Source organism: Convolutriloba macropyga, chromosome 15 (assembly GCF_964194025.1).
Source record: "Convolutriloba macropyga chromosome 15, txConMacr16.3, whole genome shotgun sequence".
NCBI lineage: Eukaryota > Metazoa > Xenacoelomorpha > Acoela > Convolutidae > Convolutriloba > Convolutriloba macropyga.
Genome location: NC_134482.1, coordinates 25,974,113 through 25,992,522, shown reverse-complemented (window position 1 = coordinate 25,992,522; position 18,410 = coordinate 25,974,113). Strand labels below are relative to the sequence as shown.

Here is an 18,410-nt window from a genome sequence, read left to right as displayed (position 1 = left end):
TCGCTCAACCCAATGTTGGACAACAATGGAATCCTTCGGTCATGCGGAAGATTGCAATTTGCGCCAGATAACCTCGAAGTCGAGAAATTTCCGATTATACTGCACACAAAAGACAAGATAGCGAGACTCTATTTAGAGCATGCACTCAACATTTGCGTTCACCAAGGAACAGAGCCAGTAAAAGGTATTGTGCAGCAAAGATACCACATCATTGGACTCAGAAAAACACTTTTGAGTATAAAGTACAAATGTTTCCTCTGCAGACAATTTTTCGCTCAAAACATTCAACCTGTCATGGCTCCCCTCCCTGCCTGCCGATTCCCGACAAACTCTACCCACTTTCCTTTCACGAACGGCGGAGTCGACTTTTTGGACCCTTTTTATATAGAAGATGCCAAAACAGGGATTGCAAAACACTACAGCCTCATCTTCACTTGCCTGGTTACTAGGTGTGTCCATCTAGAAGCTTGTCCCGATCTCAACACTGACTCTTTTTAAAACGCCTATCGACGTTTTGTAAGCCGCAGATGCCAGTCAACAACAATGCACATTGACAATGGCAAGACCTTTATTGGTGCATCAAAGGAACTAAAAAGATGTGTGAAACGTCTGGACAACGACCAAATCTACAAAGCAATAGCAGCAACGAACACAACCTGGAAGTTCAATCCTCCCTATGGACCTCATTTTGGCGGTATTTGGGAAGGCTTGATCCAGACCGCAAAACGCACTCTATTGATCATTTTAGGCTCCAGAAGATTGTCGCTTGATGTGTTCAGGACAATTTTGGTCGAGACCGAAGCTATATTGAACTCCAGACCTCTAACGATTGTTGCTGACCTTCCAGAAAATGAAATGCCACTCACGCCAAACCATTTTCTGATCAACAGACCATTCAACTCTCTCCCACCAGGAAAGTTCGACAGCCAAGATCCCACCAGCTTCAAGTCTTGGAAGAATGTGCAGCAAATGGTCAACCATTTCTGGAACCGACTCGTCAAGGAGTATCTTGCGACACTGTTAAAGAGGTCCAAATGGAGTGATGGTGGCCAAACACCACTCAGAGTCAGTGACATCGTTTGGATTCTGAAAAATATGACTCCACGTGGAATTTGGCCCCTTGGACGTGTTCTCGAAGTCTACCCTGGACTAGATGGACAACACCCTGCGGTTAAAGTGAAAACGGCTCACGGCACGTACATTCGCCCGGTCTCAACCCCCGCACGCGTTTTGGCTGATTAGCCCAAATTCGCTTGACCTTTTTTCGAAACGGTTTTCTAGGCAACTTGAGTTACACCCTCTTCGACGATCTGGTCAAACGTATGTGATGTGTTATTTGGCTCCCTCTTTCCCCTGGAGCATATTGTGCAACAATCAAGTCAGAAGTGAAAATTGAAAAAACATTGACTTTTGTCCTTATCGCAACCAAAACGAGTTGGTTGTTCCCGCAACTTAAAACTGATATAAAAACTTTGCAAACTGTCTAGAACAATGTAACTGAATCCTTATCTACATTCTCTTACATTTTGTGATATGATTTCAGAAGATAGCTCATGGCTTTTATAACTCAGCCATATTGTTTTCGTAAAAGTTAGTGGACTTCTCGAATTTTGTGTTCATTTGTTATTCTTATAGCCCAATGACTTAGGGTCCACTTAATAATCCAGTTGGTTTTTCAGGAGACATATTAAACCTAGAAAACTTTTTCAGTCATTATCTAATGTCTGTTATGATTTTGGACATATTTGTTTTAAGAAAATATCGGAATATCGGATATTTTGAACGTTGCTATAATTTTATAATATTTCTCTCAACTTCGAGGTCTCAGTAAAAACAAGCGGAAACAAGTTTCCTGTGAATTAAAAGTTGATTTTGTTAACAGTTTTATATTCAGTTAATGGTTTCTTTGTTTTGATAATACGCTTTTCTATTTTTAAGCTTAATTCCATATTTTGTGAGTTCATTTTGTCTTCTTGTCGAATTAGCAAATATTTGACAAGAATTGCTGTAACAAAAGCATTGTATGGAAAACGCACAGCGTTGGAAAAAGACGTATCTGGATATATTAACTGTTTTTTTAATTATGCTTTTTGGGCTCAGACACAGTTATCTCGCAAAATTTTGCGGCTTTTTTGTTTTTGCCTACGTTTGTCTTTTTTTGTTGTTGTTAGCCACATACCTGACAACGATAGGTCTCAATATTTTCTTCCCCAGGAATTATAACCCGAAAAACCTGATTAAAGATTTAGTTTACAGCCTTTTGTTTTACTGATTTTCAAATTGAATTTTGAAAAAAAAATTTCAACTGTCTCGTTTTTGGTTTCCTTTCCGTCGCCATGTACATGTAACTCAATCTCACTAGGTCGAAGTCGCAATTAATTTTATTGATTCAAACAATTTTTGCTCTTGGTTATGCGTTGTGACTGATCGCTTCGACCATTTAATTTCATAAAATTTTGAGATTTGTATTTTGTTCAAATTTGGGTTTTTTTGTTGTCATGTCCACGTAGTCCCCTTATAAGAAAGACTCGTTGATGTTGAAATGAGTGAAAGTAATGATTTACAGTTCTTGCAGGTAACATCTGATAATTGTTGTGCCTTGACCAGTGTGGTGTCGTAAAATTGTTTGAAGTTTTGGCTTCGTTATGTATTTGTTGTTATTTTGTGGGGTCGTGACTTACTCTCATTTTCAACAGGCCCAATTGGCTTCCTGAGGTGTTGCCACCAAATCCATTGCTATTTGCCGAAATTTTAAGTCTGTTATGACTTTTGAAAAAAATTGTTTTCAAAAACATATTTGGTTTTTTAGCCTCGTCTTGTTTAAATGGTTTTTGGACAGTTTATAGCTCAGTCTCTGTAAGCACAGGTCACAACCCGTTTCCAGTGAGCTAATGTTTATTCTTTATAATGGTTTTAGCTTCAAACATCTGCTTATCGGCTTCTTTACTACGGGACTTATTAAATAGTTTGAGATTTTTATTTGTTTGTACACTTTAAAGGATTTACTTTTTTTAGTTTATAACGCTAATCGTTAGTCCCATTGGCTTTGAAATTCTGCGCAAATGAACATTGGGTCACTTGACATGTCTCAATTGCTTTCAATGGATATTTAAATGAACATTTCAGATTTTCCGGATGATATCTAATGTTATAAAAATCTGTGAAATTAATTGTTTTCAAAAATAGAAATGTATTTTTGAACTTCTTTGTCTTTTTGAACGACCTGTTAACCAGTCACAATGAGGACAGGTCCCATATCTTTTCTAATGAAGTATAGGTTAAATTGTTCTGTTTAGGTTTTTTCTGACGCGAGTTTGATTTTGTTATGATTTGTTTTATTGTAGAGGTCAATTTTTGGTCGTAATAATGTATGTTGCTTAATTTTTATTATTGTCCTCACTAGTAGTCCGTTTATCAACAACTTTTATCGGCCCTCTAGCGTGGCATTGTATTCCATTGGTTGTTTATTGAACGATAGGCATGTTTTTTTTAAAGTTTGTGATATGATTTCAGAAGATAGCTCATGGCTTTTATAACTCAGCCATATTGTTTTCGTAAAAGTTAGTGGACTTCTCGAATTTTCTGTTCATTTGTTATTCTTATAGCCCAATGACTTAGGGTCCACTTAGTAATCCAGTTGGTTTTTCAGGAGACATAATAAACCATAATAAACCTAGAAAACTTTTTCAGTCATTATCTAATGTCTGTTATGATTTTGGACATATTTGTTTTAAGAAAATATCGGAATATCGGATATTTTGAACGTTGCTATAATTTTATTATATTTCTCTCAACTTCGAGGTCTCAGTAAAAACAAGCGGAAACAAGTTTCCTGTGAATTAAAAGTTGATTTTGTTAACAGTTTTATATTCAGCTAATGGTTTCTTTGTTTTGATAATACGCTTTTCTATTTTTAAGCTTAATTGCATATTTTGTGAGTTCATTTTGTCTTCTTGTCGAATTAGCAAATATTTGACAAGAATTGCAGTAACAAAAGCATTGTATGGAAAACGCACAGCGTTGGAAAAAGACGTATCTGGATATATTAACTGTTTTTTTAATTATGCTTTTTGGGCTCAGACACAGTTATCTCGCAAAATTTTGCGGCCTTTTTGTTTTTGCCTACGTTTGTCTTTTTTTGTTGTTGTTAGCCACATGCCTGACAACGATAGGTCTCAATATTTTCTTCCCCAGGAATTATAACCCGAAAAACCTGATTAAAGATTTAGTTTACAGCCTTTTGTTTTACTGATTTTCAAATTGAATTTTGAAAAAAAAATTCAACTGTCTCGTTTTTGGTTTCCTTTCCGTCGCCATGTATATGTAACTCAATCTCACTAGGTCGAAGTCGCAATTAATTTTATTGATTCAAACAATTTTTGCTCTTGGTTATGCGTTGTGACTGATCGCTTCGACCATTTAATTTCATAAAATTTTGAGATTTGTATTTTGTTCAAATTTGGGTTTTTTTGTTGTCATGTCCACGTAGTCCCCTTATAAGAAAGACTCGTTGATGTTGAAATGAGTGAAAGTAATGATTTACAGTTCTTGCAGGTAACATCTGATAATTGTTGTGCCTTGACCAGTGTGGTGTCGTAAAATTGTTTGAAGTTTTGGCTTCGTTATGTATTTGTTGTTATTTTGTGGGGTCGTGACTTACTCTCATTTTCAACAGGCCCAATTGGCTTCCTGAGGTGTTGCCACCAAATCCATTGCTATTTGCCGAAATTTTAAGTCTGTTATGACTTTTGAAAAAAAATTGTTTTCAAAAACATATTTGGTTTTTTAGCCTCGTCTTGTTTAAATGGTTTTTGGACAGTTTATAGCTCAGTCTCTGTAAGCACAGGTCACAACCCGTTTCCAGTGAGCTATTGTTTATTCTTTATAATGGTTTTAGCTTCAAACATCTGCTTATCGGCTTCTTTACTACGGGACTTATTAAATAGTTTGAGATTTTTATTTGTTTGTACACTTTAAAGGATTTACTTTTTTTAGTTTATAACGCTAATCGTTAGTCCCATTGGCTTTGAAATTCTGCGCAAATGAACATTGGGTCACTTGACATGTCTCAATCGCTTTCAATGGATATTTAAATGAACATTTCAGATTTTCCGGTTGATATCTAATGTTATAAAAATCTGTGAAATTAATTGTTTTCAAAAATAGAAATGTATTTTTGAACTTCTTTGTCTTTTTGAACGACCTTTTAACAAGTCACAATGAGGACAGGTCCCATATCTTTTCTAATGAAGTATAGGTTAAATCGTTCTGTTTAGGTTTTGTCTGACGCGAGTTTGATTTTGTTATGATTTGTTTTATTGTAGAGGTCACTTTTTGGTCGTAATAATGTATGTTGCTTAATTTTTATTATTGTCCTCACTAGTAGTCCGTTTATCAACAACTTTAATCGGCCCTCTAGCGTGGCATTGTATTCCATTGGTTGTTTATTGAACGATAGGCATGTTTTTTTTAAAGTTTGTGATATGATTTCAGAAGATAGCTCATGGCTTTTATAACTCAGCCATATTGTTTTCGTAAAAGTTAGTGGACTTCTCGAATTTTCTGTTCATTTGTTATTCTTATAGCCCAATGACTTAGGGTCCACTTAGTAATCCAGTTGGTTTTTCAGGAGACATAATAAACCTAGAAAACTTTTTCAGTCATTATCTAATGTCTGTTATGATTTTGGACATATTTGTTTTAAGAAAATATCGGAATATCGGATATTTTGAACGTTGCTATAATTTTATTATTTTTCTCTCAACTTCGAGGTCTCAGTAAAAACAAGCGGAAACAAGTTTCCTGTGAATTAAAAGTTGATTTTGTTAACAGTTTTATATTCAGCTAATGGTTTCTTTGTTTTGATAATACGCTTTTCTTTTTTTAAGCTTAATTGCATATTTTGTGAGTTCATTTTGTCTTCTTGTCGAATTAGCAAATATTTGACAAGAATTGCTGTAACAAAAGCATTGCATGGGAAACGCACAGCGTTGGAAAAAGACGTATCTGCATATATTAACTGTTTTTTTAATTATGCTTTTTGGGCTCAGACACAGTTATCTCGCAAAATTTTGCGGCCTTTTTGTTTTTGCCTACGTTTGTTTTTTTTTGTTGTTGTTAGCCACATACCTGACAACGATAGGTCTCAATATTTTCTTCCCCAGGAAATATAACCCGAAAAACCTGATTAAAGATTTAGTTTACAGCCTTTTGTTTTACTGATTTTCAAATTGAATTTTGAAAAAAAAATTTCAACTGTCTCGTTTTTGGTTTCCTTTCCGTCGCCATGTACATGTAACTCAATCTCACTAGGTCGAAGTCGCAATTAATTTTATTGATTCAAACAATTTTTGCTCTTGGTTATGCGTTGTGACTGATCGCTTCGACCATTTAATTTCATAAAATTTTGAGATTTGTATTTTGTTCAAATTTGGGTTTTTTTGTTGTCATGTCCACGTAGTCCCCTTATAAGAAAGACTCGTTGATGTTGAAATGAGTGAAAGTAATGATTTACAGTTCTTGCAGGTAACATCTGATAATTGTTGTGCCTTGACCAGTGTGGTGTCGTAAAATTGTTTGAAGTTTTGGCTTCGTTATGTATTTGTTGTTATTTTGTGGGGTCGTGACTTACTCTCATTTTCAACAGGCCCAATTGGCTTCCTGAGGTGTTGCCACCAAATCCATTGCTATTTGCCGAAATTTTAAGTCTGTTATGACTTTTGAAAAAAATTGTTTTCAAAAACATATTTGGTTTTTTAGCCTCGTCTTGTTTAAATGGTTTTTGGACAGTTTATAGCTCAGTCTCTGTAAGCACAGGTCACAACTTGTTTGAGATTTTTATTTGTTTGTACACTTTAAAGGATTTACTTTTTTTTAGTTTATAACGCTAATTGTTAGTCCCATTGGCTTTGAAATTCTGCGCAAATGAACATTGGGTCACTTGACATGTCTCAATCGCTTTCAATGGAGATTTAAATGAACATTTCAGATTTTCCGGTTGATATCTAATGTTATAAAAATCAGTGAAATTAATTGTTTTCAAAAATAGAACTTTTTTTTTGAACTTCTTTGTCTTTTTGAACGACCTGTTAACCAGTCACAATGAGGACAGGTCCCATATCTTTTCTAATGAAGTATAGGTTAAATTGTTCTGTTTAGGTTTTTTCTGACCCGAGTTTGATTTTGTTATGATTTGTTTTATTGTAGAGGTCAATTTTTGGTCGTAATAATGTATGTTGCTTAGTTTTTATTATTGTCCTCACTAGTAGTCCGTTTATCAACAACTTTTATCGGCCCTCTACCGTGGCATTGTATTCCATTGGTTGTTTATTCAACGATAGGCATGTTTTTTTTAAAGTTTGTGATATGATTTCAGAAGATAGCTCATGGCTTTTTTTGTTTAAAGTTTTCTATCTCTTCAGCATTTGGTAGCCAATTAAGTCAAGAATGTGGATGAACGGGGTCGGAACATTATGTGCGTACGCACATTACCGAGCCTCCTTTATAGCTAATACTTGTGAATCAAATCCCTGGGAACCAATATTTTTTGGCATGGGAAGCAATCAAGAAACACTTATAAACCTGAAGTGAAGAAGGAATGATGCCTGATCTTTAAAATTGCTCAAAAAAGCGAAAACCGCTTTTGCATGTTTGAACGGGGTCAAGCGGCGTTGACATCCAGATTCGCCATAAATCCGATTTCTGGTCGTAAATTTCATCAGAATTTTCCAACAGCAGTGAATAGATTTTACAGAAATTTTTGATAGTGGTTGATGGAGTTAACACCGTGGAAGTATTGCTACCGTGGGGTGTCAAGTTCTTTCCTCAACAATGGTGGGTGGGTCCCTGTCTGCTAACTTGACGTTTCTATACTAGAGGACTAAGACGGTAAATCAACAAGCGCGACTAAATACTACACCTGAGAGCCAACTCCGGTATCTTAGTACGGAAAATATATTCAGAGATGAAAAGACTTGATGGAAAACATACTTTTTAGTTACTTATGGGCAAAAAGATTGAAATCTGAAATTAAAAAAGAGAATCAAAAGAATAATTCAATTTCCAATTTTTCAAACAGTTATAAATGTAAAAATTTTTTATACATCCACTACTATGTGAATTCGAGGTCTTATTACAATTCAAAGAATTTGAATTGTATTGGGGCGCTGTCTTTTTATTACGACTCGAAGAGGAGTATTGGAGAAGTCCTTTTTTTAATCAATTTCATTGGAAGTATTTTTTGAAGCGGGAAATGAAAAGCGTGAAAAAATTCGGAGTGATTTTGGTGCTGAACAAAAGTGAAGAGTGGAGCAAAAACAGAGTGGTTTTTGTTCATACCGCTGTTTTTGAGAGAGAGCGAGCAATTGATGTGTGAAAAAATTTTCTCTAATCAAGCGAAAATTTTTTGGTCACGTGCGGCTTTTATAAGCAGTTTTTTGCAACTTTTGATGGTTATGACGTTTTGTTATAATAATGTATTAGTTTTAGTCTGGTTTTGATAGGAACTGAAGGTTTCACGTAGTTAATTTGAGTTTAATGCCAATTTGGAAGTTTTTGATCAGTTTTGCTGATTTTTAGACGAAATTTATTGAATTTTTGCCTATCTTTTTGTTTTAATGCTTTAAGTGGGTTTGGATGGAAGCCTGTTACTTGAGGAATATTCAGATACCAATTGACTAAATAATTGTTTGGTATAAATCGTTTTTTTAGGAAAATTGACAGAGAAAATAGAGAAATTTTAAAACCATTTTTCTAAATTTTTCTGCGGTTTTTCTTTTGTTTTTAATCTTAGACAAGTTTTGAGCCTATTATGACTTGCCCATTGTTTTGCGAGTTTTTCATTGATCTAATATCAAAGGAATGTCATTCGGCTTTATGTTTCCTTGTACTATTAAAACTTAAAAAAAACTCATTAAGTTCTTCTAGTTTTTTGTTCATTTTGTTTTTGAATGCCGTTTCTATTTATTATGGCCTTTCTTGGCATTTGTGGAGGTTCAGGGTTCACAATTGTTGTTTGGCCATAAGTATGGGCAATTTTCTCCTTCGAGTCGTTTCCGGAATTCTTCCGGCTGCGTTTTTTTAAGATCTGTTCGCACATATTCATGATTTTTTGAAGTCAAATTGGAGTAGCGATTTTGGTCAAGCCGAAATAGGAAGTAGAGCGAAAAAGCGAGTGGTTTTGCTGCGTGAATTTTTTTTCGCACTAATTTTTAAGTAGAGTGAGAAAACGGTGCTTGAACAAAAATTCACTTTCTGGCTACTGGTTTTTTGTTCACATGCGGCAATTTCACTTTGTTTTTTACTGTTTTTTCAATTTTTTGGATCGGATTTTTTTCTAAATGGTTTCCCAATCCATTCATAGTCCGTTCTAGTCCTAGCTTTTTGGTTCAACCAAATTTCCCTTTCTCGAGATTGGTTTTTGTCAACATGCGTCATTTTGATATTGATTTTCTGTTTTTTTATTTTTTTGATCTGACTTTTTTAGAAATGGTTTTCCCAATTCACTAATGGTCCGTTATAGGTCTAGTTTGTTGTTTAGTCAATGAAAATTCTTCGAATTGTGCGTCAGGACTTGTCCTGCTATGTTTTTTATTTTCGGCCAACTGTAATTGCATTTAAAAACATGTCACTTTTTCGACTTTGGTAACGCAATCTAATCAACTGAGCACTTTTTGGTCAGCAGTTTAGTGATTTTTTTCAGGAAGTTGCTATTTGTTTTTCCGTTGATTTTGCTTGCGAGAAATTTTATGTCTAAAGAGCGAGCACACAAAAACTAGATAGTTAAGTGAGATCAGATTACCCCGTAGGTTAAATAAAGGGTTTTGTTTAAGAGAATGAAAACTTGGCACCACCCAGTTCTTTTCAGCTGTTTCAAATGTTTCCGGACATTTCGTTTCTACAGTTAATTTTGTGGAGTGTACTCTCCGATATACTGTAGACTATTGTGGCATTGCAAATCCAGTTTATGACTATCTGTTATCCTTGTCCTTTTTTCATTATCAAACTAAAAAGCATCTACTAGATATTACACAATAAGGGATCTTTTTGTGTATGCTAGTTCAATTAGATATAGAAACCAACCGCAGTTAAAGATACGTCTAACACTTGTTTTGCAAAAATATTAAATCTAAAACTTAAGTTGTGCTTAGCTCTTTGAACTCTTGAAGCGAAGTTATTCAGGAAAACAAAAACAAAAAACAAAGTAAAACAAAAATCCTAATAGATTTTAGGAGTCTAAATAATCGCGTGACATCAGGGAATTCATATAATGAAAATCAGAGGAAACGATCAAATAGTGGGTTATAAATACTTATTCTGCAGTGATCATACCAAAATTACCATATCATCAGACAATATATGAAAAGCTCAGCGCCTCAATTATTAGAAAACCTCTGTAACGGACACACCTGGAAGTCATATTCAATCGGAACTTGATGCCAAAAAATGTTCAAGGTTTCTCAGTTCTTTCAAAGCATCCTCATCTGATCGCTTCGAAATTAATGCTAAGTTTTACAGTACGCAGAGAAACCAAACAGTTGACACTCCTTCTTTTCTTTAAGTCTTTTCGATTATTAGTTGTTGATAAAAGCCTCATTGTGGGACCAAAAGAGTAGCAAAAAATATTCGGAGCATTGTTGAGAAAATGTTATGAAATGTGTAAAACGAGTATCTCAAACTGTTGGCGAAGAGCGCCAACTCAATATTGGACAAAAGTAGGATTTAAACACGCCATTTATTTGCCGGGGCTTTGCTCCTATCTTCATAAGTCGTTTAAAACGCTTTCAAGAGTCATAATAGTGGTCTTTATTGAAGAATCTCTAAGGACTACTCCGGTCAATCTCTACAGTTACATATAATTTGCATCTTGAATTGCCGAAACTTCTCAACAAACTAACAATACTACCCCTCAACAAAAGTAAGACATTCAGGAAGGCACAACAATCCAATTGATATGTCATTTTTTGAAAAATACCTTAGTCTAGTCCTGGAATCAATAAAAAGATTGTCCTCGCCTGTTATAATGCATAAAAATACAGTAATTAAAACATGTAATTAAAGCATAAGAACATAAAATTAAAGTTTTATTTTACCCCCCTCCCGACTTCATAGGTCTTTTCATAAGTCGAGGCTTCGACCTCTGTAACCCCTCTAACTGATCCTCTTGACAAACAAAGTATTATACAAAAAAATATATGCATACGATGGAGAGCTGTTGGTTCCCCTCTTAATCAAACAAATACTATCTGACTAAGGTAAACGGCGGCTCGGCCTCTGGTTCTGAGTTTACTAACAAAACAAACTAAAGCCAAGAAGAGATTTTTGTACAAATATTCTACTTCGATATGAAAGGCTGTTTGGCTCAATGAAAAAAAAAACAGAAACAGCATTTACTCTTTTCGAGTTAAGAAAAGGATCCGAAGATTCTTCTCTAGATAACTGTGCGGGTTTACTAAACACTGACTCCACACACCAAGGTTAAGTGAAAAAGTGATGTAATTGAAATAACTGATTGTGGGATACTTGTGACAAAAAACAGAAAAACCCTCTAGAAAACATAGTTCACATTCTCTGTGGCCTTGGAAAAAAGAAAAGAGGATGCTAATATGGTTTCGAAATTCTTGGGCAAATAATAATTTTTTAACGTTTTTTTTGTACAAATTTTCTAAATTCATTCAACTCCTGGTTCTTGGAGGTTAATAAATTGTAAAATAAAGAGAATAAATTTGGAGGTTAATAAATTGTAAAATAAAGACCGAAACCAAAAAAATAAAAACATAGCACTTCAGTTGAAACTCATAACAAATAAAAACTGAATACATTGTTAAAGAGACAAAAAAATATGAAATGCTTTTTTCTATGCAACTTTACTGAAAAAAATTGTGCGGGACAAAATATTTAAGAAGTTGGATGGATTGAGGGAAAACCTGACAAAATGATATCAATTACAGGAAGATTTTTTGTGAATTGACCGTTTTGGAATTAAGCTTTCGCCATGTGTTGGCTAATTCTGATACTTAAAACAACACTAAACATAATTTTACAGCTATTAGTTTTTCTTTAAAAAAAGCGCCTGAAACTGATAAAATGTATGAAATACGCTACCAAATTTTTGTTAAACTTCTTTAGTTCAACATAGATCGAAGATTGAAAACGAAAGAAAATTCAAAATACTCATATATAGGCTCACAATGACTGAAAAACAAGCTAGAATGGCCCAAATATTTCAATCTTTAAATGATATTTCAAGATACATAAAGATCAGATGAAGTTTAGGTTGTCAATAGGAGTTATAATTCTGTCAGCCAGCCATTTTAGGGCGCGGTAACACGATCAATGAAATCGTGAATTGGACAAGTAAGGCAGCTACTTGAAAATTTCTGTGAATAATAATACAAAAGGGGCACTACGCCCGATCATAATGTACATAATGGCGCAGTGACTATTTCAAAAGCAAACAACGGACATGAAAGATGTCGTAGAAAGAAGTAAAATTGCAAAAAAGCATAGTGAAGATTGGCCTACTAACGGTGCCACTACAAAGCGCAACTCAGTAAACAAAGTAGGACACTGCAAACGGGAAATCGTGTCAAAATTTTTTTTGTATTTTGCTGTTTTCAAAACACATGCGGCGTTTTAAATTTGGATCAACGAGGAGAAACTCTGCTTAAAACAAGTGCGGGTTTTAGTTTTGTTAACTAAATCAAAGAAGAGCACTTTTTACAGATCTCTGATATAGGATTCGGTGGAGGACTAGGCTGCTCTATGCACCGCAAAAGCTAGAGTGCTTAACAAATGGCTTTTCTGGACGAGTTTTCTGTTATTTGTTGCTTATAGTTTTTAGGCCCCTGCGTCTGCTAAGCTCGGGTTTACGACCAATAAAATCTAAAGGTGAGCAATAGCGAAGAAGTCCACTACTATAATATCCCACCAAAGCTGCTTACCCGTCCTCAGTGATACCAGTGTAATCTCATCGTGTCCTTTGTTGTCTGTTTTTGTGAGCTGACTTGGTACCTGCACTGAGGATTTACAAAATGGTGCCAACGTTTGCTTAATCAAATGATTGAGGTTAACTTGGCTGGAGAATCTTCCTGCACTCCTATGGCTTGAATGATCGAGAAAGTTTTCTGACCCTACTCTTTTATCATATATGCATTTGGTAGCATCGCAGACAAAAACTTTTAGGGGCAAACCTATTAAACTTCTCAGTTGTTGACTCTACAAATTCAAATTTAGGTTCTGCAGATTATTAAAATCAACCATTGAGAGGCAAATTTGTAATGTTATAATTTTCAAGCTTTGACAATGTTTGAAAATGATGTCAGGAGTGAGTTCTGCGTGTTAGATTTCAGTTGCCTCTCCGGACTCTGTTACATCAAATCAGCTGTCTAAGCCACGTTTGAAGAGGAGTAAACGAATTCGTCTCGGAAAACTGAATAGGAGTTCCGTGTGTGCTCACAGGTGAAACCAAAATTTGGCTATAGCAAAAATTTGAGCTCGCAATACACCAAGTCCATCCCTTGAGGAGCGGGTGTTTATTGAGCGGGTGGTTTCTTAAAACAAAACTTGCTCTATCTCTAACTTTGCGATTTCATCAACCAACACGGTTATGCGTCTTAATTGCGTCAGTGACTTTTGAGATCGGCTTTTTGTCTTAAACAACTGTGTCTTACTACGTTTCAGAACCAGGGGACCTTTCAGAACCAGGGGAAGCATCAGAATCAGGAGAGGAGCCTTCAGGTTTGGTCGCATTAGCTGCTTTCTCATCAGTTTTTCGTAATTGTTTGTGTTTTATGTGGCAAATTTGTCATCAAGCAGATGCCAGCTCCTTTCTGCACTCGTGCAATATCATTGAAATTAATATAGGGCTGTTATAAAACATTAATTTCGATATTGGCTTTAAATTGTCTACAAGGGAACCCGGGGACGGTCGTCCTGTTAGCCCTCATCCTCTGATCTATGACTGAGTTCAAGCTAGCCGTTTTCATAGCAGCTTTTAGATTGCCTTAGAAAACGCCTTATTGACACCAAGAACAAAATCCGTTTCTAAGCTTTTGAGGATTCCGTTAAAATATCGCCAGTTTGACTGTCAGACAATTCGCCGGCTAAACACGTGCGTCTTTAGGAACGCACTTGAGGAAGCGCGCTCTGGAAGATTCAACAATTTTATCCAGACTGAAGATGTTGTCGGAGTGATCGGACTAACCGACAAGCCTTTTGTTATCAATAATTTAATTAATTCAAATTTTTCACAATCGTTTCGAGTTAGGCCAACTCAAATAATATGACAGAACAAACAAGAACCACAACATTTCCAGTTCAAAAGTTCTGAAAGCTTTGAACAATTTTCTGCGTTGCATTATTTTTTATTCCAAAAATGAAAAGAGCAGCTTTCGGCAAATAATAATTTTTTTTACGTTTATTTGTACAATTTTTGTAAAATCATTCAACTACTGGTTTTTAGTAGTTAATAAATGGTAAAATAAAGAAAAAAAATAATAAGAGAAAAAAGAAATGAGAAAACCATAAAAATAAAACATAGCACTTTAGTTGAAACTCATAACAAATGAAAACGCAATAAATTGTGAAAGAGACAAAAAATTACGGTCTTTTCAAATTCTTCTCAACATCAATGACTGAAGAGAATTTCAACGCTTGCTCTTCAGTGGGTCTTCTTTTCAACAACAATTTGGTTTACGGGCAGGTCTAAATAGCCCTTTTACATTTTCAATTCTAACATAAAATATCAGTTGAAGACCTTTTTCAGCCAGAAATTTGTTTTCTTATTTACTGAAAAATACAAATCAAAGTTATGTTTTCTTTTTTCAAGTGTTCTTGATCAAAAAATCCGTTGAACTGATTTCTATGGACAAATGGCTAATATAGAAGCGTTTCCCAAAAAACCGAAGAATTTCTGCTCGATTGATGCCCAGTGGATTATTTGCCATATGTGCACTATTTACCATCTGTGCCCAATACTAATTCGACATACTAAACCAATGCAATCCTTTATTAATTCAATAATCAAATCAATCTCACAAAGTTCCTAAGGCGGCCAATGTAACATTCTGTCGCCCAACGAAAGAATGGACAGCTAAAATTTCCCTCTCGAGAATTTTTTTTTCTCGTGATCAGGGTAGAGAACAAAATTTTAGACAAAGGCCCATCCCAACCAACCCAACCCGAGGCAACCCATCATCGCCCAACCCAACAGAGAGTTTATATCTGGGACACCCTTGATTACCTTATTCTTATTTCCTTTGACTCTGGTGATTCGCCAGTAATTTCCCCAGCGTTGTTTTTTTCTCGCACCTAGAGAATTTTTTCCGGACGTGTTAACAATTTGCAATAAATTTCAGCCATTTGTTTTATTGCTCCGATACCAACATTAAAATTTTTTTTCGCCATTGGCAAAACCAACGTTTCGTACCGTGTGTTTTGGCATAAACCTCGGTTTGTGTCCGGATTTTAGTGTGGTTATTTGGTAGATTTTGAGTTTATCATTTTGGTATTGGTATTTGATGGTATCCGGTAAGGTTCGGTAGGCTTGGTAAGGTTCGGTAAGTATTGGTAAGGTTCAGCAAGGCTTGGTAAGGTTTTGTAAGTATTGGTAAGGTTCGGTAAGGCTTGGTAAGGTTCGGTAAGGCTTGGTAAGGTTCGGTAAGGCTTGGTAAGGTTCGGTAAGGCTTGGTAAGGTTTGATCAGGTTCAGTAAGGTTCGGTAGTTTTGGTAAAGTACCGTATCAACGTTTTGGTAGGGTTTAGTACAGTTTGGTACTTAATTGTTAACCGGTATTTAAATAGACAGGTTTTGGCCTTGAGATTTGGTTAACAATGCTACTACTTGGTTAACAAAGCTTTAGACCCACTAAACAAAAACAGAGTTAATGGTTCTTACTCGAACCGGAAAATCAACAAGAGTTAAACATCAGGTAAATTCTACGAGTTCACAAACACGAGCAATGCGTGAAAACGAAGAATCCTCTGTTGATCCTCATTTGAAACACAATAAAAACCAAAAGCTAATGTTTGAAAGCAAAATTGAATCCTGCATCGAATTTGTTGTTTCAGGAATCGATTCCTCGGAGGACACTGAAACTCTAGAAGAAACATTGAGCGAAATTAAAGAGCTGCAAGAGAAACTCGACAACTCCGTTCAAGAGCTTTTGGACATCTCACCATCAGAAGACGCTGATACGCTCTGTTTTCATCTTAGCTAACTAAAATTCAAGATTCGAAAAACAACCGCTGCCCTCCGCAAACACAAAAAAGAAACTCAAAGCGCAGAAGTAAGCAATGTTTCATCAGGCAACTTAAGGGTAACATTTGATAGTAGCAGCAGTAACCCAAACATTCTTAACACTAACAGGACCTCTAAATATTTCTCAGCATCCGCTGGGAACGAAGTGTCAGGTCAACTTGTTTCGTCGGACTCTGCAGCGCCCGCTAGCTCAGTTCAATCCAATTCCATTTCGCCGCCGGCTAATATGGAATCCAATATTGGTTTCTCAACGGCTACTTCATCTGGAAATCCTGTTCACAGTGCCTTGTCTTCGGAACCGTTTCTTGCTAATTGAAACAATAGTTCAGTCAACCAGGACACATCATTTCATGTTTCGAACAGCAATCCATCATGGAGATTCCTTTCCAATCAACAATTCTCAGATCCGTCGGCGTCCGCTACACTTGGCTCTGCTTCATATCAGAACCCCATCTCCATGTCCACTTGTTTCCAAAAATCTGTACCCAAGTTGCAGGCAACAAAATTTGATGGCAACCCACTCGACTGAATGAAGTGGTTCAGCATTTTTCAAGCCACAATAGATCGTTCGCCTATGTCATTATCAGAAAAGATTATATATCTTCAATCGCTATTAACTGGAGAGGCAAAGCATTTAATAGATGGATATGGCTGCAACGGTAGTCTGTATGTCCCAGCGTTGAATCGTCTTGAGGAACACTTCGGAAACCCCAACCGGATAGTAAATGCCTTTCTTGATAAACTCTCGCAGTTCAAACCTCCTAATCTGACCGTCCCTGAAAGTTATACCCAATTTTCAGCCTTTCTCTTGACCCTAGTGGATACATTTCAACAACTTGGATTCAATCACGACATCCATTCTACTACAAATCTCAATCAGGCATTAAATAAACTTCCGACACCAGTCCGCCTGGACTGGAACAAGTATGCCCCCGAAAAGTTTTCACTCCAGCCGTCTCTTAAAGACCCTTCTGAGTGGTTATCAGTTTACGCAAAGGCTTGTAGAGATTTGCCAACGCCAATTTCCATAACACGACCCAGCCATGGAAGACCAAACTTTGCCCATAAACAATGGATTCAGAAAACTCAAAGTCCCTTGCCCTCATCTACGAGAACGACAAGCAATGGTCAACAAGGTGGCTCCTTTTCAGACGGTAACAAACAAGGCCCCTCCAGAACTGTTGTTTGCCCGAGTAATGAGACCTGTCAATATCTCTACAAATGTTCTCATTTCCAGACCCTCTCTCCTTTCGATCGGAGAGAACATGTCAAAAACTTAAAACTTTGCTTCAACTGCTTTGGCAGTCATCATGTTCAACATTGCAATTCAAAAAATGTTTGTCGAACTGTCAATTGCGGCCCAAAGCATCATACTCTGCTCCATGAGAGCTTTGGAGACAATAATCAGAGAGTGAAGCCGCCATCGGCCGTTAAATCCGTTCAATTACATGGAACAGGACAAGTAGCCCTTGTTCCGGTTGAACTTTCCAATGGTGTAAAAACTCTTGATACTTATGCGTATCTAGACAACGGAAGTTGTCAAAACTTGCTGCTTACATCTGCAGCATCAGAATTGGAGATTGACATGAACACAGTCGCTAAAATGCCTATCAGTGGCTACCATACAACTAGAGAAGTAGACTGTTCTCAAGTTTCTGTCCAAATCAAGCCATACAGATATCAGAATAGCTGTAGTTTCAATCGATGTGCTAGCAGTACCAGCTCTCAATATGACACCAGTTAAAACCAGTGAGCTGAACAAACTTTGTAGTAAGTTTGATCACCTTAAACATATCACGTTTCCAGATGTCAAACAAAATCAAGTGTGTATAATCATTGGAATTGATAATCTTGAACTAATCCACTACAATGAGATAGTTAAAGGCCCGAAAAACACACCTTGGGCTGTCAAGACACCATTAGGTTGGACTTGTGCCGGAAAGACCAACATAATTGCAGATGAGCAAAATCCAGTTCTCAAAACCCAAATTTGTTCCCATGGCCAATTGGACAACGAACTTTTCACCAAAGTTCACGATTGGATGAAGATCGAAAATTATGGCATTGCATCAAAGAAAAAAGCACTGTCCAAGAACGATGAAAAGGCTTTGGAAATTTTACAACCACAACCAGATTCAAGGATGATCATTACG

At 36.2% G+C, this 18,410-nt stretch overlaps 2 protein-coding genes across 2 annotated transcripts; both read left to right on the top strand.

Annotated features, from left to right (window-relative positions):
- The first annotated feature begins 543 nt into the window (after positions 1–543).
- On the top strand, positions 544–16,216 carry LOC142354130 (uncharacterized). Its single transcript, XM_075406398.1, has 3 exons — positions 544–1,192; positions 13,681–13,737; positions 16,068–16,216. Exons 1-3 carry the CDS (start codon positions 544–546, stop codon positions 16,214–16,216), a joined length of 855 nt encoding a protein of 284 aa, XP_075262513.1.
- A 570-nt stretch (positions 16,217–16,786) lies between these two features.
- On the top strand, positions 16,787–18,001 carry LOC142354129 (uncharacterized). Its single transcript, XM_075406397.1, has one exon. It carries the CDS (start codon positions 16,787–16,789, stop codon positions 17,999–18,001), a length of 1,215 nt encoding a protein of 404 aa, XP_075262512.1.
- The last annotated feature ends 409 nt before the right edge of the window (positions 18,002–18,410 follow it).